General features: G+C 49.9%; 1 protein-coding gene across 1 annotated transcript; it reads right to left on the bottom strand.

Moving 5' to 3' along the window:
- Positions 1 to 1,517: 1,517 nt before the first annotated feature.
- On the bottom strand, positions 1,518 to 13,162 carry BARX1 (BARX homeobox 1). The gene is made up of 4 exons (XM_083599101.1): positions 12,616 to 13,162; positions 5,803 to 6,091; positions 4,864 to 4,948; positions 1,518 to 2,364 (listed from the first exon to the last, which is right to left on the bottom strand). The coding sequence occupies exons 1-4, from the start codon at positions 12,821 to 12,823 to the stop codon at positions 2,200 to 2,202; spliced, it is 747 nt and encodes a 248-aa protein (XP_083455227.1). The 5' UTR covers positions 12,824 to 13,162; the 3' UTR covers positions 1,518 to 2,199.
- Positions 13,163 to 26,865: the final 13,703 nt, after the last annotated feature.

Raw genomic sequence — 26,865 nt, forward strand, 5'->3', positions numbered from 1 at the left:
GGTAACATAAAATCATAGAATCGTAGAGTCGGAAGGGACCCCAAGGAAGGATCATTTAGTCCAACCCCCTGCAATGCAGGAATAACACAGAGAGCATTAAGCACCTTTAAATAATGACTAGCAGTGCAAGATCAAATTTTAGCCAAAGTTCAGCACATGGCAGTACCGCAAAGTTCAACCCGCGAGTGTCCAGCGGGTGCTTAATTTGCGCTCACTTGAGAAGTTCTGCAAGATTTGGTGCACAGATTTCTGTGAACAGAAGTTCACAGAGCATGCTTCAGACATGCCTAATTAAGACCATAGCCTAAAGTGTCAGCTATTAAATGATAGCTTTGACTGGGCTCTCTCGTTTCTTGGTGTCAAAGTATGCCAGCTTCAGGGTATCACAGAAGCCTGCGGCAAGCGGGTGGAAACATCTGTGTGCCTTAAAGGTTTGCATACTGTTGCCTTGAAGGAAAAGCCCAAGAAAATGCTTCGCTTTATAAGGGATCTTGGCTCTCTATATTTAGTCAAGCTTACGCTTCGCTTGATACCACAGAAGGTCAAAAACAACGCAACGAGCCTTTCTAGCTGGGAAGCTGCGCTGACAAGGAAGGGAAAACAGGAGCAATAACTCATTCGAAGAGGGCAGCCCCATTAGTCTGTCTTGCCGCAAGAGAGCAACGAAGAGCCATGTGGCACCTTAAGGACTAACGCATTTATTGCGGCGTAAACTTTCCTAGACTCCGGTCCACTTCACCAGATGCATGAAGTGTGGGGCCCTGATCGTAAATCCTGAGATCTAAGCGAAAGGAAATGCAGAAAGCACAGAGAGTGGCAATTAACGTTACAGTATTAACAATGGGAGGTTTGTATTCTTGCGAAAACTGATCTACGAACACTGTTAAGAATTTGACTGTCTTTCCTGCAGCTGATTGCCTCGAATTAGTGGCCTGAGAGTTGCTCCCAGGAAATCTGCCTTTGCACAGGTCCCTGGGAGTTAGTCCCATTGAACAGGGAGAGGATTACTCTCGGGGGAACGTGAGTTGTCCATTGACTCTCCGGAATCCTCCTATTGGGCTAGCCCCATTGCTGCTGGAATCCAACTCCCACGCTTTCTGGGGCTGCTGGGAAATTTAAGTTGCGCAACATCTGGTGGGGGGGCGGCAGGGGCATGGGTGTAGCCAAGGGGGGCAGGGGGCAGCTGCTTCCAATCAATCAATCATTCCATCAAATTATGTTCTGCCCCCCCTTAACAAAAGCCTGCCCCCCAACCAAAAATTCTGGTCATACCCATGGGCCAACTAGAATTAAATATTTGGGGGCCCAGGTTAGCCCCGCCCCGCATAATCAATCATATGTGGTCACGCACACCACTTGAATTGAAATGTCCATCAACTTGGCGGAGGACCCCTCAAATATTTTATGGGGGGTGAAGCCCCATTGACTCCTATGGGGGGGCGGGGAGGCGCCTAGGTTTCCCATTCCTGGCCTCGACGGTTCTGAGGAAATGAACGCATGACATTGCTCAGGCCAGTCGTCCATAAAATACTTTATTGAAATAAAATCAATATCTTCATGTTAATGAAAACCGATTGTAAAAGGCGTCTGTCTGTCGAATAATTTGCGGGACCCCCAACCCCACCCCACCCCGTGTCTGAGACAGCGAAAGAAGAAAAAGAGCCCCCCTTCTGCCCAAATCCTTCTCACCCAACGCCCACCCAGCGCGAAGGCGACGTTTTTCTTACGTGTGCACAACAGGGACGGAGGCGGGGGCAGTTCAAACGCGCAGTAAATACAACGGATTCAACTGAGAATAATAGTCCACTAACCATTTTGCCACCCATCTTCTTCCACTCTGCAGCTTCTGAAAAACAAAGTCAGTAGCGCGCCCCTCGTCTGTTTTGTGCGCCTACTCCTCTTTACGCGTCAGGGAATCCACTTGGTTTTTAAAGAAACCACATACGCGCAAGCGAGCGCCTCAGCAAGGACTAGTCGATTGGCAAGGCGCACAAGCCTGCAGTTCAAGCCGTAATGGCTGGAGGTTCCAACAGGGCGCGCGCGGATGCGAGAGGGAGGATTTCGAAGGCGTCGCGGATCCAGCCTCTTAGGCCACTCAATGGAGAAGCAAGGCGCTTCGGCCGCGGCCGCCTTTGCAGTACCGTAAGTCTCTGTGTTGCAAGGCACTCCCGCCAAGAGGCCTCAGCCTGCGGCGCGCCGTTATTCCTCTTGGCTGACTTGGCAGGGGGAGCCCAGGCTTTCCGCTTGTTTCTCTGCTTCCTTCGCTCGCTCTTGCTCGGTCAGCTGCTCGCTGGTAGGAATGGAGTTTTTCTTCGGGCGGCCTTTGGGCTTCGTGGGAGATTCGAGCCCTCCGCCTTGCAGAACCTGCAAAAAAGAAAAAAAGGGGGAGGGATCGGGAGAAGAAAGCAAGAAGGCCCAGAGAATTTAATCAGCTGGGGGGCGGGGAATTACAGGCTTATAAGGAACCCGTCCTTTTTATTTATTTTTTTAAAAGGGAAATTCAAAGTAAAAAAAAAGCTCCTGATTTCTAATAAGCATCGGTTCCCCAGGATTTTAACACCGACCCTGACCCTCCACCTGGCTTGCGCGATCCAGTGGGTCAACTAGGACTGTCTGGGTTTGGTTTTTTCCTGCAGAAATCCTGCGCTTTTGACAGAATCCTGGCAGGCAGAAATCCAGCGGGCGAGCCTTTCTCCAGCAAGTTGTTCTCCACGCAGAAGATCGCCTCACCTGTTGGGTTTCTACCTTGCGCAGCTGTTAAAGAAGCACCAGTCTTGTCTGAAACCGGCGGCCATCTTCAGGCAGCAAGTAAGGGTCACTCTCCTGCTGCAGAGGAGCGAGGCTAACAGAGAGGATCGCCTTGGCTGCTGGATCTGTGCACTCACTCAGAGCACCAGTTCCTAACCAGGAAAGATCCATGCTGGTTTGTTTTATAGGAGTACTTCTGCTTACAATTGGAGCTTCTCCAGGAGTTTAGATCAGGGGTGCCTAACCTGTGGCCCTCCGCATCACATTCCTAGGTATGCCTGCTCTAAAATAAGCCCCGGGTGAACAAGCACAGGATTTCCGCCTAAAGGACGCTGCAAAACGCCCCCCTGTTTTTGCCAGATGGTGTCTGACGGATGCTGGAGGCCACGACAAGGAAGAGACGCTCACTCCGTAAAAGACAACCGCACTGCAATACTGTACAGGATCCACAGGATTTCTTGCCAGTAGAATTTCCGGGATGGTGGACCTGTGGCTTGCCAGAGGTCGCTGGACTACAATTCCCATCATTCCTGGCCATTGGCCATGCTGACGGGGGCTGATGGGAGTTGGAGTCCTATGAGCCCTGGAAGGCGTACAAGGCTGCCGCTTTCTTCATAACTACTGCGCGCAAATGCAATTACAATGTGCACTGCCAGTACTAACTGTGTTTGCGCATATCAGCCATGTTAGTTTGGTGCTGCTTTTCCATACTATGGTTTAAGTTCTGCACTGTCCGGGTGTTTTGACTACTTTGGGTTCCTTTGGGAGGAAAGAGTGGGATTAATATTTATTTAATTGACTGATTCGATTTAAAGGTGAGGTTTTTCTAAAACGCTGCGCATTGCCCTGCGCTCTTTCAATAGGAAGGGCAGTATACAAACACAATTAATGATTATTATTATTATTATTATTCCTTTACACTTGCCTCTCCAGCTTTTCCTTTCCTCTGGGTGTCTCCCCAAGTTGTCTAATGTTCCTTTGTAGTGCTCCGTGCACACCGATGGAATAAGACTAATAATAAATCACCGTGAATGTGTGTCAGGCCCCACTTACTTCAATGAGTTTGTTTCCCACATTCCTGTTGTGAGAATCGGGGTGTAAGTAAGATCGATCAACTATCTATCTGGACTTTAAAGTTGCGGTCAGGATCAGAGTAGGAGAGACTGGTCTTAAACAGCCCAAATTCAATCTGACATCATCTCGTTCACGTTCCACGTGAAGAACAGGACAGCCTCTCCGTCCCTTGAATATCCCAGGCAAGGTCTTGTTCTGGGATAACAGCAGGTTGAAGGCATCGGTGTGGACAAAGCTGCACCGATTACCATCCTGTTAGAACGCCACATTGAAATCCAGGAGTAATCCATGGGTCTATCAATCCCACAGATCACCAGTGTCAGGCTTTCTGCCAGCAATGGGAGGGGGGCGCAGTGAGGAGGATCAGCTTTGAATCCTGAGTCCTTCTTATACATCATGGGACCGTGGAAGTGGGGTCGACTGGCTCTTCCCTGCCAAGAGTACGTTTTGCCCGGGGAAGCCCTGAAGATTTGAGTCGGGTTGGACCAGTGGCAAAGGTACAATCTTTGACTGTGCCACAGTCCAATGAGATGGGCCCTATCGCTTTCCGTAGTGCTTGTTCCGGGCGCTGTATACTACAGTCCGAGTTGGACTACAACTCGCATTATTCCTGATCATTAGCCATGCTGCCTGGAACTGATAGGAGTTGTGGTCTAAAACGTCTGGTGGATCGAGGTTCTCCACCCCTGGAAGGAGCCTTTTCTGTCTGCAGCCTTAGGAAATCTGTGGGTTGGGGGGCGTATTACTTTTCCTGCAGAGGAAAGGGTTGCAAATGACTAGCATTTTCTTTCCTTTACGGCTGGGGTGGATGCATCCAGGTCACACCGGTACTTGGAGACAGGCAGGAGGAGAGAAAACAAACCTCTGCCATTATATAAAGATGAACGGTACTGGCGCCTTCTTTCTCCCTTTCCTAGGAGGTCAAGAAAAGCCATTTGGCTGGGACAGTGTGTTTTTCAGCGGTTGCCTAACTAAGTACATGGGGTGAAGGGGGGGGGACACACCGATTTAAATGGTTGAACTTCCAGAAAGCACACTTACTATTTTCTTCCATTTCATTCGCCTATTTTGGTACCAAGTTTTCACCTGCAGTTGACTCAGGCCCAGGGATTCCGCCAAATCTATCCTACAGGGAAGAGAAGAGAGGGCGCACGTGGCTCGAGATCTCTATCTCCAGATCCTCCTTCCCTTGCGCGCAAACTGCGCCGCTATCCACTCACCATCCCTTTCCCTCTGCGTCCACCACCCACCCTCTTTAATAGGGTCGGGACCTCTAGTTCTGGGAGCGCAGCATTTCGTATATAAAGTGAGCAAATATGAAGACCCTGAGAGGTTGGCTCGCTAAAGAAAAGAAATAAATAAGCAATTTATCAGGTCCGTCCAGGGAGCTTCATGAATGATTAGTTATGTTGTCCTTTTCAGAAAGAAAGGTTATATATACCTATCTAGTATTCCACACTGCAATGTTTGGTGCATCACCAATAAGCAAATCCAAAATGAGCCATATTTGCAAGCTGGGGGCCTCAGTACCCTCCTGCGCACACAATTAAATCTTGCAGGGATGTGGGAAACCACCCTCGGTGCTGTCCTGCTGGAGAAACGGCGGCCAAAGGAAGAATGGACTCATTCCGGGTTTGGACCCCCATCCCCATTGTGGGGAAGAAGGGTTCAGCGGGGGTCGGAGGCTTGCCCAGGTGGGGTCGTTCGCGGAGGGCCTGCCCCATTACCTTTGCGGACTTTGCGCTCTGGTGGGGACTGGGGGAACTGATCCTGACACCTGTAAGAATCCGCGGGGAAGATTTCCCGGGCTGGCTTTCTCGACGTGCGCTCTCCCTCTCTCTTTTGGCAGGAAGGCAAGCCGATAGGACTCCCCTCACCCACCCCACAACGATCCCTACCACCGTGTACTGTCCGGGGGGGGGCCTCTAACTCCCACTCCCAGGGCTCCCGTTTCCTCCCTCTCCCTGGGCGAGGGCCCACCTGTCGGGCGTGGAGAGGTATTTCTGCTTCTCGAAGCGCTTCTCCAGGCCCATCAGCTGCAGCTCGGTGAAGACGGTGCGGCTCCGACGGCCTTTCTTGGCTTTGCCTCCCGCCTCCGGAGTCCCCGGCTCCAACTTCCCGCGGAGGTGCAGCTCGAGGGGCAGGTGAGGAGGCCCCGAGCCGCCCTGGAGCCCGGAGCCCGCCGCTAGCAGCGCCGAGCTCAGGCCTGAGCAGCCCAGAGGCGCCAGCGGGAACTTGAAAACCGCCGCCTGCTCAGCCTTCAGCACCGCTGAAAACAAAGAGAGAGAGATTGAGAGTCAACAGCGGGGCGGGGGGTGTGAGAATCCTAGGTCTAGCACCCTTGCCCGCCCCCCACTTCCGAGATAGCAGCGTTTGGAAGCAGGAAAGCGTCAGGACAAAGATCCCGGGGAAGAAAGTTTGTTGTTGCGCCTGGCAGATTCGTAGACTCGGTACTCTCCGGCCACTCTTCAGGGGATTTTTCCTTACCCACAGACAAAAGAAGCCTTGTGGCGCTTTAAAGGGGAGCAGATGAATTATGGCTTCCCGTGGCGCAATGGCGCACAGAGGTATTGTCACAGGAAGAGTCCTGCCGGATCAGGCCGAAGGCCCAGATAGTGCAGCTAGCATCCTGTACCCAGAGTCGCCTTAACCACGAGCAGGACCTGAGTACAGCAGCAGCACTCGCCCCGCTTGGGACGCCCAGAAACTGGTATTCGGGCACACCACTTGGATCACTATAAATCTGCTCTCCACAAAGATCTTTACTGCAGGGACTGCGCGGGGGCAGACAGTGCTCTTCTAAGACCTCGCTAGGTTACAACTCCCATCATGTGGCTGGCTGATTATTAATAGAGTCCCAAGACAGGCCTCTAAGGTGGTAAAGAAGCTAAGAACCCGCTGAGATCTCGAATCGCTTGATCTATATATGTATTTCCTTTATTTGCATGTCAGCTTTTCTCAAGGGAGCTCTGGGTGACCTGCGTGGCAGGTAGGTCCCGCATTTCATCTCCCCACCCAGGTGAGGTAGAATATTAGAGTCGCTGCCTCCAGATCACCGAGGAAGCCTCGGGGAGGAGCGGGACCTGTACTCAGAACCTTGAGGTCTACGGTTGCGCTGCTCCTCCTCCTGCTCTCCCTTCAACTCCATCTGGCAGGACGAAGCTGGATGTGAAACGGGGAGTCTCTTAGCTAGGAGGTGTCCGAGTGCCAGCCAGGAGGAGGCAGTGGGTGGAAATAGGAGCAGCTGGGGTTTATAATAATGAACATATTTACTTGGCAGTTAAGACGCATTTAACTAAACTGCATTACTTCCGAGTAAACAAGGTTGGGATTAGACTGCAGGAGCGCGGGAAATCGTGCAGCGCGATCTTTTCCTTCCAGGCTGATTTAGGATTAAGTCTAAGCGTGTCTGATTCTGGCTTAAAGGTGAATAGGGGCAGGTTGCACGATTTCTCGCGCAATGGCTAGCGATACTCCCGCAGCCCAATCCAGCCACTCGGAGGTTTACTGGAGGGCGCTGGGAAGGAGAGCCGAGTAATGAGAGCGCCTCTTAAAGTGCGTCTAGATCCAAAGCGAATCGAAAGTGGAGGTGGGGGGTGAGAGCAGGAGAGATCGACAGGGAAGGATTCCTTTCCTGTAAGTCCCATCAGCCATCCTGCCAATTTTCCATAACTAAACTGGTTTAACTTTCGATCCCCAGCTGCTGTATTTATCCGAAAGCCATTTCCAAGGAAACTAGCGCCCTGGTGACTTCAGTGGTTTTGCCATTTCAATCGTAAACAAATTAAATCGAAACTTCCATTGATTATGACGAAGGTGAATTAGGCGCTTCCTGTGCTGTAAATAGACGTCGATGACGTCAGTCGAATTTAGGTAACGTCCTATTTGGTAATACTTCGATTATGGGACTTACTCGCAAGTTGTGCTTGTTTGCATGTTTTTAGGATGGCACTACCACTGTAAAGCTTTAAGACAGCGGCATAAATTGACTTCTTTGAAAATGTTGCCGTTTTATTCAGCAGCTTGTGTATCTAGCATTCTGCTCCCAGTGATCATATTTTATATTTAGTTTTCCCTGAAGAGCAGTAGAACATATTCTATCGTTTGGAAAGAAAGGAAAAATTGCTGCTGCTAAAATATTTACAGTATTTTCGAATCATATAAGCATCAGGAATAGTTTTTTAAAAAATAAATAAATAAATAACATTGGAAGCACAATATTAGACAAAACAAGTCCCTTCGATTTTACCGAAATTTACTTTCAAGCAATGCGTCTAGCAAACGGGTGAAAACCTTTTCTTAAAAGAATTCAAGACACTACATGCAGTCTGTATATACTGTTGCTCAAAAACTATTTCCATGTTTGTGGAAATCTATTTAGTGAAGCAGTAACTCAGTATTTCCCATAAAACAGGTAATAAATAGAGATTGATATATAGCCTACTGCTCTGATTTTGGAAAGTCTTTTGTCTAGCAGCTTATGAATAGGATTTTAAATGAAATCTAAATTTATTCCACTTTCATAGGCCGATTCTCAAGGCAATGGAAATGTAACCCGATATTTAGATTAAAGCTAGATTCTCAAAACACACTTATCTAGGAGTAAATGCTACTGAAGTCAATGGAACTTACGTCTGAGTAGACATGTGTAGGACTGAGCTGTACATAACATACACATTAATTTGCATGCAAATACATTAAAGGGCGTGTCAATCAAGCTTCTAAGACAATGCCAGCATTTTCCTCCATAATGAAAAAGTGAAAATAGAATAATGAAAAGATGTAAACAACTTTTCCTAGATTTGAGACAACCATTGTTTAATGCAAAAACATCATAGCTTACACCCCCCCCAAAAAAACACCCAAACTAAACCAAACCAGGGACAGGATCCAAACATAATTAAGCACTGAGTGGAGAGAATTCAACATATGCTTAAATCTTCACCCATTAAAAGTAATGGCATGCAGTGTTCCACTCACCGCATCCATCTATATCTGTACAGCACCTTCCTATGCACGTTTACTCAGAAGCAGCCCCCATTGAGTTCAATGAAACTACCTTCCCTATCAAGCATGCAGAAGAGACCTGCCGCCTTCAGTGATTTCCTCGCAAAAGCGTGGAGGAATTTTTATTCGCTCCATCCAGGCAGGAGGTCATTTTTGGGGTACTTTTTCATCTTGCTGAGCAAACTCTAAAGGCGGCGGTACATTTGCATCCGCCTGAGAGTTACAAATTCATCCGCACTCCGCATACTTTGGGGCGGGGAGGGGAAAGGTGCTGGCAGCGTTCGAGAGCCAATGCATACAGGCTACGGGGGGGGGGGATCAGTTAAAAATAGACTAAGACGCAAATCGTTTATAATTTCAGATTTCTTTCCTTGGTAGAGTAGAAAGAGGCTCCCCAATGAGTGCCATGTGAGCAGCTCTCTTGGACCCACGGGCCCCTCTCCGCGCTCCTATTTTCTTCAGCCTTCGATCCTGAAAGGTGTCAAGAGTGTGGCGCTTCACTCTAAAGGGCGAATCCGTAGCGCGCGCTCCGAGTCCTGGCGCGGAAGCGAGAGAATCCTCGCGTCTCTCTTTTGGAACATCCACGATGTTTCTCTCCAAAAGGGACTCTCGGACCCACCCTACTTCGGCTTAAATCGAGGCGCAGCGGCTTCCTGCTTGGCAAACCGAACCCATTCCGCCGCCTTTGTTGGTAGTTCAGTAGGTCGAAGGGCCTTGGAGGCAATCGAATCACCCCGCAGGGAGGACGAACAGATCGAAACGCGCCGGCTGCCACCACTGGCTTGTTAGGCGTTTGCGCGCAGCGTTTACAAGGATCTGGTCCCCGCGGAAGAGACCCCAAAATAAACAGCCGACGTGGGCTCAAATGCGCACCGTTTACCGGGCCAGCATGTCCCACAGGGAGGGGTCTCTTGGTTTTGTTTTAGAAAGCCCATCCTGGGCTGCTTTCTCTAACGGTGGGACAATTTGCTCCTACAGAGTCGGAGAAAGAGCTATCCCTAGGCAAAAAAACTCCAACCGCAGATGACCCTCTGATGGCCGGGGGAGCTGTATCGGATCCGAATTCCACTCCTGGCATAAAATGAGACCTAAATGATAATTTCTGTGGCCAGTGTTTGAAGACAGACATATTCAAATAGAAAAGGGGAGGGCGTGTGAATTCAGCGCGCAGAACACTTATGTAAACTTTTCTTTTTGGCAATTCCGTTGCTATCTCCTGACTCTGTTTTGGAGACCCGTTGGCGATCGTGTTATGCTTGTCTTAATCGTAGGCATCATGCGAAGCACTACCAGGCTAAGAGAAAATAGCTGGATTTATAAGGCTATGATCCTTTGCATACAAGCCCCGCTGGGCTGATGTACTCTGTAAATGTGCAGAGGGTTATGCTGTTAATCTGCTTTTTGTGCGCCCTCGGATCCTCGTTAACATTTTGTGGCCTATCCCTTCCCCTTCCCTGAAGTCATGGGAAATACAGATAAGATATATTATACATTTTCCCACCGATCGCTCTGCTATTGCATGTCAATTCAGGATTTTTTAAAAAAGCAAAAGAGGCTCGGCCAAACGCAGCCCCATGAAAGGCCTTTGAAATCGATGGGCTTGGTCCCGCGTCAGCTAGGCGCTCGGGGAGGGATGCAAATTTGTTCGGCGCTGGAGTCCGAAAAGGGAACCGTTTTGCACTGAAGAGGGAAGGGAAAGACTCTCTCGGAATCCTTCCGGCTTGAGAGCCTGGTCTGTGCAGGCCTCTCTCTCACACACAGAGCTCCGCCAATAAACTGTAAGGTTTACGCGTCTAGCCCCACCTGGTTTCCAAGCAGATTGCAAAAGGAGAGTAAGTTTGGTTCTAGAAGGCCCGGGTGGGGAACCAGGGGCAAGAAAACTCGTCCTCGGATGAAAAGGGCTCTTCTCCTACAGAGAAATATCACACACACGTTTGTCATGGAGGCGCCATTTCAAGTTTGGGGCACAGCAAAGAGATACCGGAAGGCGAGAGCAAGACTGCAAGGTCCAAAGGCCCGCTCTACAAGACGGAATGGCACGCAAAGGAAACATTTTACGCATTTGGATACGGTTACTTTGAAAACAAAACAAAACAAAGCAATACCACTCGTAGAAACATGGGCGGTTGATCTAATGCTGCTGAGGAGAGCGGGGTGGGGGGTTGGGGTGGGCCTGAAACGGCTCTCCCTCGCAAGAAGGTCCGTTTCACTCCCCACTTGCATTGTAGGGGGTTCAGGGTCGCTCTCTTAGGGAGCAGTGCGCTGCCACGCGAGGACCCCATTTTTGGAAGAATCCTTCCCAGTTTTTGGTGCTCTGGAGGTTGACGACTGAGCCGTCCTTCATCGAAAGCTTGGGGTTGGTCCAATCGGGCGTGAAGCGAAGCGGAGCACCCACCCAGCGCCCAAACTGGCTCCCTCCGCCGGTTACCCGGGAGGAAGAGGTCCTAGACCACAAGGGAGTTAGTTCGGAGCAACTAGAGTTCAATACCTTTCCCCTTCGCCCCTCGCTTCCAGGCCGCGGCTCTCGCGGTGCAAGCCTCGACTCTACCCCTCCATGCCATTCCGCAGGATCTTGGGATCTTTTTATTGCAAGACCCACCCATAACACCGGCTCTGCTATCTCCGCCAGCAGTAGATTCATCTGGGCACAAGGGAGGGGGCGGGGGTGTCAAAGAGAGGCCCGATCCCGTCCCAGTTTACTCCGAAGTAAGTGTCACCGACCTCAACGGGCCTTCATAAACCAAAACGCGTGTCCTCCCCCCTGCACCCCCACAGCCCCAAAAGCTCAGGGAACACAAGACTGCAGCCTTAAATCCATTCCCTTTCCTTTGATGCCATGCCAGTGGAAACAACTGCTTGCCTAAAGGCATCAAATTAAATGGGTTGTGGATCGGGTTGTTTCCTTTCGCCTTGCCTGGACCCAGCACACGCGCGCACGCCAAAACTCTGAACTTACTTATTCAAACCGATCTACATGGATCGGAATAGGAATCTTCCGAATTGTGTTATTTACGGGTATGGGTGGTGGGACACGCTGACCCTCTCAAAGACAACAAACTTGCATCTCCGTTTCTGGGGGAAAGTTAATTAAGTAAAACGAATCAGCACCACGAAGCTTACGGGAGATTACTCCCTAGTTTAGTGTATCAAGGACGGCAGTCGTTATGTCTTACTGCAGTCTTACTCGGGAAAAATCCCCACTAACGTAAGACTTTGCTGTGTCACAGGCCCGTCCATTTCTTGAGCTACAGCTCTGGCGTGCCAGCCCTTTGGGGAGCGGGTCGCCTAGATTTCCACGGAACGAAAGGCGCGCGTGTCTTTGGGGATCGCAGCCAAAGATTACCCGAGGCCCTGATCCGTGAAGCCTTAGCCATGTTCGACGGAGATCTGCTCCCTTTGAAAGAGGTGGGACTTGCCTCGACTTCTCCATACTGGTCGGAGTGCTGAAACTCCCCCGAGAGCAGAGTTTCACTGTCCCTCGCGCGCCACCTCCCTGCCCCCAAGGCACCCGCCGCCCCCTCGGCCAAAGATAGAAGGAGAAGCAGATCGGTGGAGCTTCCAGGCGGGGAGAGTTGACCTTGAGCAGGGAAAGGGGGAAAAGCAGCGTCCAAGCAGCTCTTTGCGCGCGGACAAAAGAAGGTCCACGTCTATTTATTTCCGTTTCAGTCCCCACCTTCCCTCTCCAGGGGGGCAGCCGAGCTCTCCCGCCCCCCCCCCCGACGCCCCACAAACAGCTCGATCTGGGGAGGGACGGGATTCGGTTCACCCACCTGCCCACAGACCTACCTAGGGGGCTGTGGTAGGGCCGCGCCGAGAGCAGCGCTTTCACGCCGAACTTGAGCAGCTCTCCTGCCGGGGCAGAGCCCTTGGCGTCCGGGTGGTCCGTCAGGATCTCCTCGATCATAAAACTCCGGTAGCGGTGCGATCGGTGGTCGACGAAGGGGTCGGCGGGGAAATAGTGCGCGGCTGCGCCCAGCTCCAGCGGGTGCTGCATCGCTCTGCGCGGCCCCCGGGAGCCTGGTCCCTTCTCGGCCCGGCTCCGCTGCGCAACCCTCAGCGCGACCTCTCCCCGGACGCCTCTCCTTCCCGGACGCGCGCAGGCCTGGCGGAGGCAGAGACCATCCTGGCGGCCTCGGGGCGCCAAGCCCCTTCTTCGAATCCCCCTCGGAAGGAAGCGAGGCGGGGCGCGGCCGGTCTCCCCCGAGGGCCGCCCGCGCGTCTGGCCGCAGTCGCCGCCGAGGACCTCCCTGCGGAGTGAGGCCAGGCAGCCGAGCGCGCCGCGTCCGCTTGCTCGAAGGCGCGGCCTCCTCCGAGGAGCCCCTTCTCCTTTCTCCGCCCCAGCGCCGCTGCAGACAACAGCCTATTATAGGGCTGACGCGGGCTGGAGCGCGGAGGGGAGGGGAGAGAGAGAGATGCCCGAGATGAGGAGGGGCGGGTACCTGGGAAGGAGCGCTGGATCCTGCGCCAATGCAAGCAAATTAGTCTCCACGCTGGACGGCTGGAGAAATCCAAGCCGTCCTCCCGCCCCCTCCCTGTGCAGCCACGAAAAAAGGTGCATCTGCCCTACTTTGGGGGCCAACTCCGCCCGAATTGGAAACGATTCTCTCTCTCCCTCTCCCTCTCCCTCTCCTCTCTCTCTCTCTCTCTCTCTCTCTCTCTCTCTCTCTCTCTCTCTCTCTCTCTCTCTGTGTGTGTGTGTGACAAACACACCCCTATTCTGGGAGCACGCTGGACCCAAGGCTGCCTCGCAGTGGTATCTTCACAGTGGCTGGGAGCATGGTTACTCGCAGGCATTTGATCCAGGACCGCAGCCTGCGCAGGGCAGCAAAGCCGGACAAGGCGGCGACGGTCCCTGTCCAACGCTTTTGCCTTTATGGAGCTAAGGCATCGGTTCTCAAAGGGTGTGGCAGGAGGGGCTGGCAAATGTGGAGGGAAGATTTTTAAAAAAGAAAACTGCAGAATATGGATAGAGAGACATGTATTTTCAAAATCAAGCACTGCTAGAAGGTGTTTCTCCCACCCACCCACCCACCCAAGGTATTTTTCCTCAATTAAAAATTCGGTGTGGCGCCAGCAAATTTTCATTCTGAAAGTGTGGCCCAGAGAGAAAAGTTTGAGAACCAGTGAGCTAAAGCATTTTCCAGGTTCCCACCTGAGGGCCAAAGGGTATAGGAATAAAGGAAATAAAGCATCTACAGTAACCCTGAAGCCAGCAAGCAGCCCATCCTCATTCCCACTCATTATCAGACACAGCAAAAGGCGTTTGCTTTTGGGTCTTGTTGCAATGGTTTCTTCTTGATTCCATATCTGGTCGATATATGTAGGCTGCTGCCGTCCTTATACCGCATTTGCCTGGGCGTAAACGTCATTCAGCTCGGCGGGATTTGCTCTTCTGAAGACCCCTGGCTAGGATTACACTGCAGAAGAATTGTCATCCCAATAAAGGAGATTTTAACGACAGCTTCAATCAAAATAGCAACCAGAGCCCTTTGCTGAGTCTCTGATTCTGAAAGAAACACAAAGCAAGGCGTATATGTGGCTCTCGAAAATGCTGGGCTCACACATAATGATTTAGACCTTTAATATTTCTGTAAATAGGAATTATAGGACCTCAGTAAGGGCTGCTGGAAGAGTGATCAACTTAATACAGATCTTATATACCGAATGTATTAAAGTTCACTTGCAAGCAATCCATTTTCTGTATTCCTTAGCAATAGGCAAAAGGCCGGTTAGGTAACTGCCCGTGCAATTTTATGCGTGCCTATCCTAGAAGCAAAAGCAGCATCTGATTAAGTGGATGCTCGTGCCCTCGGAAATGGGTTAATGCTTAGGATGCTACGCTCATTCTTTGCTCATTCGCTGCTGCAGCAGCAACAAACTGACACAGCTAACCCACTGGAAATCGTTACTCGGGTGAAGACAGTGTGGAGCTGCAGTCCTTAGAACGACTTGCCTCGGAGCAGACGGGCTTAGGAATTGCTAAACTGCAGTCTTGGGCTCACTTGTCCGGGAGAAAGTTCCATTTCTCTCAGTGGGGGTTGACTTCTCAGTAGGCGCTAGAAGTTTGCACGGTCGAGTCTTGCAAAAAAGCAAAACTGAGTAGGCCCCCATAATTAAATGCGTCCAAAGGCCGTAGCTCAGTAGAAAAGCATCTCCAAGCACCGCAGGGAATAGTCGCTGTCTATAACCCTGGAGAGCCGCTGCCAGTCAGTACAGACGATACTGAATTCCATGGACCAATGATCTGATTCAGTAGAAGACCGTTTCCTGAGTTTGCCGGGAGAATTCCGCAGATGAGGCCGACCAAGCCCCTCTCCAGTTGCAGCAATGGCGGAATCATCCGCCCTTGAAAGAAATCCCCAAGGAATTCATTCGGCCTTACTTCGGAGTAATCGGAGCAGGATGAGCCAGTGGTTCGTTTAGACGAGACGTGCCAAATAAGAATATCACGTTCATATCCATAAAACACTTGACTGTATATCTTTACTGTTGCCTTATTGGAAAGACCTTTAGTCAACTGAGCGATTAAGAGAGTTTACCAAGAGTCTGCAGACGTTTTCTAAATACAGACGTGGAAGATCGAAGTGACCCCCTCTGTGGCTTGGGCTTCCAACATGATTTGGAGCCAGCACCGAAAACCGTCGAGAGCCCCTGGACCTTGTGAACGTATGGGGAATTGCAGCTGGCCGGATATACAGTATATCTGAACTCCAATGACTCCGGTTCGACAGCGTCCAGGTTAATAGGCGGCTGTGTCCCGCCAAAATAAGCACGACGTCTAATAGTTTTGCAAAAGAAAATAGGATACTTAAGGCATTGCCCAGCAACAACTGGCTGATTTAAAGTTCTGGCCATTTTAACAGGGGGATTTCAGCAAGTGCTCAAAGCGGCCATGCTTACTTGGGATACCGCCCTGTTGACCTGTCAGTGGGACTTACTTCTAAATCTCTCCAGCAACGCTTCAAAAAAGTGTTTAATGTTGGTTGGATCATGTCCTTATTTCGCAAGTGGAGTAGGACTTTACTGGGTTTTTTCCGCCTTTCCTATTTTGGGGGAGGCGGGTAGTTTTGTTTGTGGCTGTTGCGCGTAGTGAAACTTAAAAAGTCAATAAAGAATAATAATACTAGCGAAAATGAACCAGGACGTAATGCCGATACGTCTCTGTTTCCTTATCGGTACTGAATGGCACCAAGCTGTCCAACCAGTGGCCTCTGTTTGATTGGCAAGGGCGCTCGTGGGCGCCTCTCCTTGAACTTGGGAAAGAAAGGATGTCCAGATTTGTATTCCTACCTCATCCAAGTTATGGGAAACCAACCCTACGAGTGACCTGGGGCCGGTTCATACAGGTGTGCTCCTTACCTGGTGTCAAGGACACAAGGACCTGCCTTCTTACAGAGGTTTTGTTTTGTTTACACAACCAGGAGGTGTATGTATTTAGTCAATCTAGCCCACTGTTGTCTGCACTGTCTGGCAGCGGCTGGCCACGGTCTCTGCTAGCCCGGAGATGCTGGGGGTCGAACCTATGACCTGAGCCAGGGCCCTTCCCCTCTGAAGGGGCCGTCGCAGATGCAACACCGCAGACAGACCTTCCACAGGGCAGTCAGATGCAGTTTCCTTCCTCGTCGCCATCAGTTCATACGCTGCCTTGGCCAAAACATTAGTTCATCTCACGCAGCTCTACATCAAGGGTAACCAACGCGGTGCTTTCCAGATGTGGTCTCCAGATATGCTCTCCTCTTCCCATCAACCCCTGGGTCAGCACTGCCAATGTTTAGGGGTGATGGGAGCTGGCAGAGGAAGGGGCATAACTCTTCGGGGCCTTAAGCATGAAAGACAATGACGCTCAATAATTTGGGTGGTGTGTGTGTGCTCACCGGCGTTAGGCCTGATGGAAAAGAGGGAATAGTGGTGGATATAGGGAAACATTGTGGATATAGATATAGATATAGGTATTACGATTTCCTCTCTCTGGCACTGCAGCTTCGTCCCCGGTTACTATACTCATATGTAGATCGCATTTGAAGGGACTCCGTTTACCTCTGACTCTCCTCTAGGCTTGCAGACATTACACTGCAATCTTATGCATATCTACTGAGCAGTAAGTCCCACGGAGTTCAATGGATCTTGACGTCCGGAAAGTGTGCATAAGACTGCAGTTTTGCACTCAAGGGAATGGCTTCTTGGAACTGCCACTCGTGAGCTACCACGCTCCAAAGGCACCGTTTCCTGGCTTGGTCCACTAACTCGAATGCGACTACTTCGGAGTAAAGCGGTCATGGATGGCAGCCAGGTCTAGAAGTCCATAGCAGTACACTCAACATAGCGAAGATTTGGGGTGGATCCAGACGACCGTTTTACCTGGTGATGATATATGGTCGTCTGGATTCACCCTGAACTTCAGAAGGGTTGGGGAGTCAGATGTGAGCTACGAATATGCCTTTTGTAGGAATGGATATAGCTAAATAATAGATACTCTCCTAGTGCCTAAATACATTCCTACACCTGTAACATCGGCTTCTCGGGATTCCTGCACCTCCAAGGCGGCTGCGAGGAGGACCTGCCCGACTCATCGGACAACAAAGGAGGCTCCTTGCTTCCGAACTGCCGTTTGGTGTCACGCGCAAACGCAATCGACCCCTCGAATCATACAATTAAAGAATCGACTACTATTTCTTAAATAGGAAGGTGACAACATTATGCACATCCCCCCCCACCCCCACGCAGTGAGATGTAGCGGGTGTACAAAGCAAACGCGGCGTGGATAGGAAGCACAGGGGAGAGGAAACCGAATTAAGGAAGGCTCAGAGGCTTCCCAGTGGAGTCGTAAGGTCTGGGGGCCGACGCAAGTCCGCCTCAAACTGCTCCACACAAGCAGAGGGGAACACGCTCTTGACTTGGAAACTCCTTAGGATAGGGAACCCAACGCTTTTCCCAGCGCAAAGAAGCCGCTGTTCCCACAGGGCGGACCATGAGCGGAGGGAGTCCCCACTGGCACCAAGAGTTCACCGGCGAGGAGGACAGACATCAGTTTCAACCGAGTCGATGCATGTTTAGTTCGACGGAATTTAAGCGAGTGCCATTCCCAAAACTTCGGTTCTGTTGGCCTGGATACCTCGGCTCGCCCGTTGTTCACCAAGGTAACACATATCTAGAAAGACAGAATATGGTTGGGCAGATATTTGGAGCAAGGTGCATACAGACATGAATTGCGATTAGAATTAGTCTAGATTCCACTTTTTTGTGGGGGGGCAACTCTTCCGCTATCGACTAGTGTGTGAACCAAACTGGGAGAGGGGGAGGCATAACTGACGCTTGCCTGTGGCAGGACTGAGACCCACAGTCGCTTTGGAGAGAGAGATTATTTCACAGATCCTTCATCTCCATCTATTTATCTGACTTCATGTTTATCTTGGGCATTAGCCACGTCCTCTAGGCGCTTCGCGGATTAAAATCAATAACATGTAAATACAATGAACCATCAACTCAAACAATCCAGACAGAAGCACCATTTAGAACCAGTTTCGTTTCGTAATCAAAATAGGCCGGTGACAAACTTCACTTTGCTTTACGCACATTATATATACAAAACAACAACACCTTCCGAGAATATCCACAGCGGGACGGGATATAAAGAATCTCAGATTTATTACAAATGGAATTCCCGGAGATATTTCCTCCCTCCTGAGTCACAAACCACAGCCAGAGAACTTTGGGGACTAGGTAGAAGCGACTGCAGATTCGCCACAGATGTCCTCTGGAGGTCGTGGCCACGCCACCTCCCGGTGCCTCCATCAATGTCTAGACCAGGATTTGAGCAAGAAAAGTGGGCAGGGAGAGCAGAATAGCGCCCGAGTACTATGTGGTTAACCTCGAAACCAGTCAAGGGAGAAATCCACCGATTTCAGTTTCCTAACCGAGTCTACTTTCCATTAGCGGCGAGAGATTGTCATGCATATACAGTCTAGCAACTCGATCCTAAGCGCATTTCCCTTGGAAACAGGGTCCACGGTAATCCCTGGCGCTTACTTCTTAGTAAACTGCACACTTTAGGAAGTGCAACTGAGTTTCGCCTTGAGATCTGCTGATCTGGGCAGGTTCATTGAAATTAACGTAACTCACTCTGGAGAATGTGAGTTGGGGATAGAGATTGTCAGAATGTCAAAGTTTAGTCACGCCTTCAGTGGGAAGTAAGCCTCGCTAAACCTGGACTTACTCCTAACTCATCGCTCTTCATGGCCTCCTGAACTTCTGATCAAATATCCAAGCACCCCGACGATCAACGAATGGACTTAGAAGTTAAACGCCATTGGTTGTCGTGAAATTTACTTTCGAGCGAGAGTGCTAAATATCACATCAACAGGGAATAGCAAACAACGCCGTCAACCCCCAGGAAATTCTAGTCTTCTTCCCTTCCCTTCCTTTTTTCTTTTCTTCCTTTTTTTTTGTTGTTGTTCATCTGAAATGAGATGCAAACACACAGAGATAAATGATATTATCATTAGTATTAGTATTACAAAACTGCATCCTTTTTTTTTGTTGAGGACAACCTTAGGATTCACTCTCAGGGGCTGTGTGAGCACCTGATAAGGATAATTAACCACAATCTGATAACACAAAAAGATTGTCCGAAGAACATTCGTGCGCTCATGGAGGACTATTGTTGTCTTTCACTTCCTCACAGTTATGTATTTATCCTGGTTTGGCAGTCGGCCGATCCCTCAGCTCTGTAGCTCAGCGGCAGAGGACCCGTTTGACATTCAGAAGGTCCCAGGTTCAGTCCCAGGCTTCTCCTGCCTCCTTCTCCAGCTGTCAGTCAGTGACAGTACTGAGCTAAATGGACCATTTTACTCGGCTTAAGGCACTTTCCTATGTTCTCGTTGAAGATCAGCCGGGGAAATGGCAGGTTTTCTTTGGGGAGAGACACTTAGAGGAATGGAGGGCCGTAAATCAGGAATAAAACAACAGGCAAGGGCGCCAATAGGGCCGGAGAGCCTTACAAGCTGACCGTGGCGTTTCGTTATGCGCAGGCTTTTCTGGGAGAGGGTAAAGCGGGGCTTACTTCTAGGCGAGCATCCATAGCCGTCTATCTTGCGGCTTCGGGGGTCGAGAGTGGCCTCTTGCGCTGCGCAGAAGTCCAAGCCAGATCATCTCATAGAATTGGAAGGGACCCTGCAGATCTCATCTAGTCCAATCCTCTGCAATGCAGGAATATATGCAGCTGTCCCACCCAGGGATCGAACCTGCGACCTTGGCATTATCAGCACCACGCTCTACCCAACTGAGCAACCTCAAGGAGGTGCCAAGGAAAAGCACTGAAGGAAGCCAGGAAGAACTGTCGCTGTCTTCCGGGCCAGGGGCAGCCCAGGTGTCAGCCTTGCCAGACCTACTTCTCTCTGTGCGTGTTTTCAAAACTAAAAACCAAAGATTTACCAACCAGAGCCAGGTGGGAAAAAATACATACATTATATAATTAAAGGGGGGGTCCCCTCTAAGCACATTCGAATCCTTGGGAATCTCAGGCTCCAAGGCAAATGTGGCCCTCCAAGGCTCCCTATCCGGCCCTCAGACCCTCTCCCTACAACACACCTCCCATCCCACAGGTAATACCTCTGATTGGCTCTCCTTCGCATCTCCCTTGAATGTTTTTGCGTGTTTGAAAATTGTGTTTGAACTCTGAGAATGCCTCTCCTTTGTCTGGCTGCCGGACAGAGGAGGCGGTGAGAGTGCTGGTGGAAACCAACCTCCACTAGAAAAGAGACATTTAATGTTCTTTGTTCTTCCTGCTTTCGTCTTCGGCCCCGCCCACCACGGGCATGTGGCCCCCGGAAGCTGCACAGAAGGAAATGCGGCCCTCGGACTGAGAAAGGTCCTTCCTCTCTGCTCTGTTTCCAAGAATTCGCCCACAGGACCGGAACTGAACCGAGTTCACAGCCCCAAAAACATTAACTTTCTTCACTCCAGCAGCCTCATTTAAGCTGGGAAAGTTGTTTTATGGTCCTGAACTGGGAGTCAGAAACCCGCCTAGATCGACTGTACTCACCCAGAGATCTACCAGTAGGCCCCGATCCACCTTCTGCCCACCCTTTGGGAGACACAGAGACACCCTGGAGGTGAAAAGGAGGGGGAAGCGTGTAAGAAACGGAAGCTTTAAAGGAGTAAGAGGAATTCGGCGACACTTTTTGCACTTGGAAAAAGGAGATGGGCGAGGCGACCTAACTCCGTATGCTTAAAACTAGCCTTGGGCACCTTTTACTGGAAATCAGAGGGAATATTGAACTCCATTGAGAGTTCCAATGCGTTGCAATGTTGACTGTGTTCAAGTAATCTGTGTTTTGCATCGTTATTAACTATTATTATTATTATTATTTAATCGGCCCCTCTTCCACGTAAGCCGCTTTGATAATTTTTTTTTTTTAAAGGAGAAAGCGTCGTCTAGCGACATGCCTACCCAGAAATAAGTCTCGCTGGGTCCCAGGCAGAAGCGCAAATGACTGAGGCAGGAATGGGGTAAGATGAGTTTAAAAACAACAACTTAAGTTAAAAATAAAATAAAGAGTGAAAACTAAGTCTCTTGGGACACACTGAGACTTACTGCATGCTTGCTTAGGCTCTCAACTATTTCCTACCCGTGTTTTCATCAGGCGTCATTCTCCTGTCCTACTCTCAAGGCAATTTGTACTGGCCACATGACCCGGAAGCTATCTGTGGACAAACGCCGGCTCCCTCAGCCAATAAAGCGAGATGAGCGCCGCAACTCCAGAGTCATCCGCGACTGGACCTAATGGTCAGGGGTCCCTTTACTTTACCTTTACAATTTTAGCAGCCTTTTAGCTGCGGAGCCTTTCAACACAGGGCGATTATTCCATCTCCTTCACAAACATCTAACTGCATTTTCTCCTTATCGTTTTTGGTTGGGGGTTTTTTTTTGGGTTGTTTTTTTCACTGGTATTGCTGTTGCGTTAGAAAAAAGAAAATAAGAAGTATGTCTCTGAAAATAAAATAAAAGACAAATCATTTGGAGGTCTGACTAAACTAACCCATACTCTGTTGAACTCAGCGGATTTTCCATCCGAGTAAACGTGCATAAGATCTGGGTGCGCGTTTTTTCACGCACGCATAATCCAGTGTGCAGACCGATCCTGAGGCATGCCTACTGTGTCAGAGTCAAGTCCTACTGCTTTATTGCTTTATGAGGGGCTTCATTTTGAGCACGCACATTTAGGATTGGGCCGTCCGGGTACTAACGCAGCCAGGTTTTTCAGGGCATTCCTTTGGATGGAAACTCGTATCCAGCGACTTTGGAATGTGCTACTATCGATCCTCCCAGACAAAACCGGTTTGACTCCACTTGGCCGGCTGAAGTGCAAGCGCAACGAGCCCCAAAGCCGGTGATCGATAATAGAAGGCTAATTGAAATGACACACCCGAAACTTCCCCCGGCCCACGCGTCACTTTCTATCCTGCGTCCTGTGCCCTCCGTGGCTGGAGGAGTTCAGGTCAGAAAAAGGCAAAAGTTAATCGGGAGACGTTTAATCTCCGTAAGGGTGAAAACCAGACGTCTTTAACAGATTTATTCCTTTCGAGAAAACACTTCCTTCCTGCTTCTCCACTGTTTTTCTTTGTCCCTCAAACCCAACGCTAGAATAAAATTCGACACGAGTGTTTTTTTGGTGTTTTTTTTGGAAGAAAAACAAGGAGCCTATTTCAACTTTTCACAACTATGAAGTTTCGAGCCCCTTTTAGGCAGGATTCTAATGCAAAGCAAAACCAGGCATTATCGAAGGCTGAGGTCCTGTGCGCACTCACTGTGCAGCGCAAGTCCTTCAGAGTAAATGCGCACAGGTTGGCGTCGCACAGTGCCTGCAGAATCCTCTCTTTTCCCACTGGGGCTGTGCGTATGTAAATGAATTCCTATCAGAATGGGACCACGCTTCTCTTTCTTTAATATATATCACTTTTCTAGCCTTTTTACTAAGAACTCAGAAGTAATTATCTGAGCCTCGCCCTTTTTGCTGCCTTTGCTGAATTTTGGAACCGAAACGTGGGCTCGTATTTTTCTCCTTCCCCATTATCTGGATCTGTCCATTTCTTGCCAAGGAAGCGTGCCTGGTTTTCTCATCAGAAACCGCTCCACATCCTGCGATTTACTGTATCTGAAAAAAGCACAAAGCTTAAGGCAGAGCTGGAGCGCTGTCAAGTGGAACCGACCTAGGCTGCGCGCCGCTTTTCACTGAAGCTAAGAAACTCGAATTCCCGAGAGAGAGAGAGAGAGAGCGCTCAGGATCCGACCCTCCAGCCTTTGCAGAGAAGAGCGAGCTCAGCCCGCTGGCAGTCCCTTGACGTCCTCGTCGATTTCACCCCAGCGGCTGTTGGAGAGGCGGGAGATGCTAATCCGGACTCACTTCTTCTTCTGCTCCTTAACAGCCACAAAATCCGGCCGGACAATTGCGAGATTGCTTTTCACACACTCCCTCTTTTTCTCCTTCTTCTCCCAGAGGGCTGTTGTGCTGGGGACGCCTCCTCCGGATGACACACCCGTCTTTGGACTGGCCCCCAAACTGCTCCCCAACGACGCCCCGTGCGCCTGATGAAAATGGCCCATTTGGAACAAAAGGGAGCAATTTGCAGCCTTCCTGAAAATCCTTTGCAGATGCAAGGCAGGAGGAGCGTGCGCTGGAGAAGTCGGGCGCTCTTCTTGAGGAGGAGGAGGAGGTGGTGATCCTGCGGGTGGCCAGCAGCCCCACTTCCTGGCAAGGGAGTCCTGGCTCCATGGAAACCAGGGGAAATTGCTTCCGAGTAAAGCGTGCAAGATTGTGGGTACGGGTCTGGGGCGGAGGCTCGACGGAGTCCAGACGGGGAGGAATTGCCCGACGAGATCTGGCCTCTAAGAAGAGGAATCTGCCCCAACTCGCTTCACTTCCAGCGAAGGTGATTGCGCCAGATTACCGTCGGGGAAAAACGGAGCAAGTGAGAAATGCGGGGCGGGGGGAGATGTCCTCACCTTCCCCACCAAGACACCTCGCCGCCGCTCCTGGTGCATTTCAGCGAGGCGGAACCGGCCAGAATTAAGCCATTTCTAAACCCTGCTGGTTAACAAGATAGCTCACCATACACAGTATTTAAATAGCTCAGGTCGAAAACAGTGAGATTCTTTAAAGTGCTGGACTTTGGCTGGATCGTTGCCATTTTGTTACAGAAAAAGATGTAGCTCCTATCGAGCGCTCAGTTCCTTTCCCCGTTGCTTCTTCCGAGCTGCGCTTGCACCATTTAGCGACAGAGAATCACACCACGCATCTTACACTCTTGATATTTTTATGTCTCCGATTATATCTCGTGTGTCCCCTTTAAAAAACAACAACAAGCGGACACAGTGCTTCTTGCTGCTTTACATTTTACAGACTTTTATAGAACTGGTCCCGTAGGAGATGAGGCAGGTCAGGTCTCGCCACGACGAGGAACTTAGTGCAACGATTCACAAGATCGTAATGTCGCGACAATTGACATAAACATTAGGCAGAGTTAATGGCCAAGGGGCCCTACAGAAGAGTGATCTGCCTGTCTTATCCCCAGCAACATCAGTGCTTAAAAGACCGATGAACCATGGTGTAGAACCATAGCAACGCACAATATTCCCCCCCATTTTATTTTATTATAAAACCACATTTGAAGGGTTGAAGGTGCTCCATTCTTAGTTATACGCATTGAGAATGAGCCTTTGCAGATTTCAGTGGGGACCTCACCGCAAACTGCAGCGCGTGCTTAAGACCCAGAAAGCAAGATCCGGTTTTCCCTCTCACGCGCGCTCCTTTACGCTTACTGCCCGCCTGTTCTGGCAGTGCTAACAGGGCGGATCCGTGCTCATATTCTTTCAGGGCAACCTTGTAAATGGATGGGTGGCTCTTAAAACTGCGTACGTCAGCGTGACTAGAAAACTCAGACGTGTGCCTTACTCCGTATTCACTGAATCCGAATTAAGAGGATCCGAATTGAGTGATCACCTGAGCTAGCAGTCTAGAAAGCCACCAGGTCACTAGCTGAACTCCGCCCCCCGTCCCTTCCTGCACCCTAGAGATTTCCAGAGAACAAAGAAATCAGGGCAGGAATCGGTCGACGTGCTCTGTAAGCTCGAGGTCGCTCGATTAAAAGCTCAGCCTTGTACCCCTGACATCAGCTGGTTGCGGGAGAAGGGACCCCAAAGTGGGCAAGAGTTCATAATCAAAGAATGTTCCATTAACTTCTCACTTTTCCCTGCACAGAGCAAATGGCCAACTCCTGGGCCCCGGGAAGGAGGTGGGGAAAGTTGCAGCCTGGATTTTTGCTTTGTAACCGGCCCTTCAGGGAGGAAACGGAGGGGCTGTCCAGCAGGGGTGAAAGATGGATAAGTGGGCGGAATCTGCAACAGCAGCAACAACAACAGCATTGCCTCCTTTTTAATTTAAAGGATAAGGGAGCAGGATTGGCATCCCTGATCTTAACAGAAGGGAGATGAACCCTCATCTAGGCAAACTTCTGCAAGTTTGCCCGTCAAAGCGCCCACTGGACTTTTATCTATGGGCCTCAATCCACGGTTGGCTGATACAAACCTGAAAGAGCCTTTATTTATTTGCTTATTTGCTTATTTATTATTCTTACATCTCTACCCCACCTTTGTGCCTTGTCCTCCCCACTCCTTTTAACCCTTACAACAGCAACCTTGTGAGCTAGGACAGGCTGAGAAACTGTGATTGGCCCCAGGTCATCCAGTGAGCTTCAAGGCCTAGTGGGGCCTAGAATCCTGAATCCAATGATATGTGGTGGTCTTGTAGTAAGGTTAAAGCTTACTGGGAAGTGACATATAATGAACTGAAAAAGATGTTTAAAATAACATTTGTAAAAAAACACACCACAACACCCCAGAAGGTTTCCTTTTGGGAATTATAAGGGCAGAACTACCCAAACTATCAGGGCCATCTTAAGTATATCTAGTGCTGTGGTGCAAAGTTCCCCATTTCCCAGAGTTTTTTAGGGAGGACGGCGCTGCCGGCGGGGTTGGAGGAGGCGGGCAGAGGCTGGAGGGCTGCTCCTCTGGCGGGGAAGAGGTGGAGGATGGATGCGGTGCCTCCTGGCTCAGCTGCCTGATTTCTGCTGTGGTGGCCATGGCAGATGGAGGCTCCAGGCGCGGTGCTGCTTTGGTGCGGCATGGCGGAGGCAGGCGAGGGCAGAGAGCTGATGCTGGGAGGCGCTGCATCTAGCCTACGCCTCTTCCCTGCGCCCTCCAGAACTTGGCGCCCCAGCGCCCCGCACCACTAGCCTCTAAGGGTAAGACGCCCCTGCAAACTGTATAGAAATTTATCCATGTATGCAACTACAGAGGCAAGAATGTTATTTGCCCAAAAGTTCTGATGAAAGAAGAATGGATACAAAAACTTATGGACTATGCAGAAATGGCAAAACTTACCGGAAAAATAAGAAATCAATGAACTTTTTATAAAAGAATGGAAATGATTTATTGAATATTTACAAACAAACTGCAAACAGATAAGAACCTTATTGTAATAGCCTGCAGTTTTATAAGAGTATACATTTAAAGTAGATGAGTAGATGATTAAGTTAACTTGGAATATGTAGAAAATATAAAAATAAATAAATTTAAGGAATCACAGAAAGAGGGGGAAGGAAGTCGAGTTCTAAAATGTTAAAATGATTGTAAAATTATTGAAATGTATAAAATTGAATATCACAATTTTTTTTAAAGAGCCCTGAATCCAATGACAAATCCATTGAATCCAGTGAGTCTGTGAGGGGCCCCTCAGGGAAGGGACCTACCTAGCTCAGTAGGCAAAGTGTCTGTTCTGCATGTGAATGGTACCAGGTTCAATCTCTGGCATCTCCAGCTTGGGAGGGGAGAGATTCCTGCCTGAAATTCTGGAGAGCAGCTGCCTGTCAGAGTAGGCAGTAGTGAACTAGGTGCACCCATGGGCAGCTTCCTATGGTCCTAAACACACTTCCTAGGGGAGTGGATCTCTGTGGAACTTGCCAGTCGGGAAGAGCAGCATA

The sequence above is a fragment of the Podarcis filfolensis genome (assembly GCF_964270895.1).
Source record: "Podarcis filfolensis genome assembly, chromosome: 2".
Classification (NCBI taxonomy): domain Eukaryota; kingdom Metazoa; phylum Chordata; class Lepidosauria; order Squamata; family Lacertidae; genus Podarcis; species Podarcis filfolensis.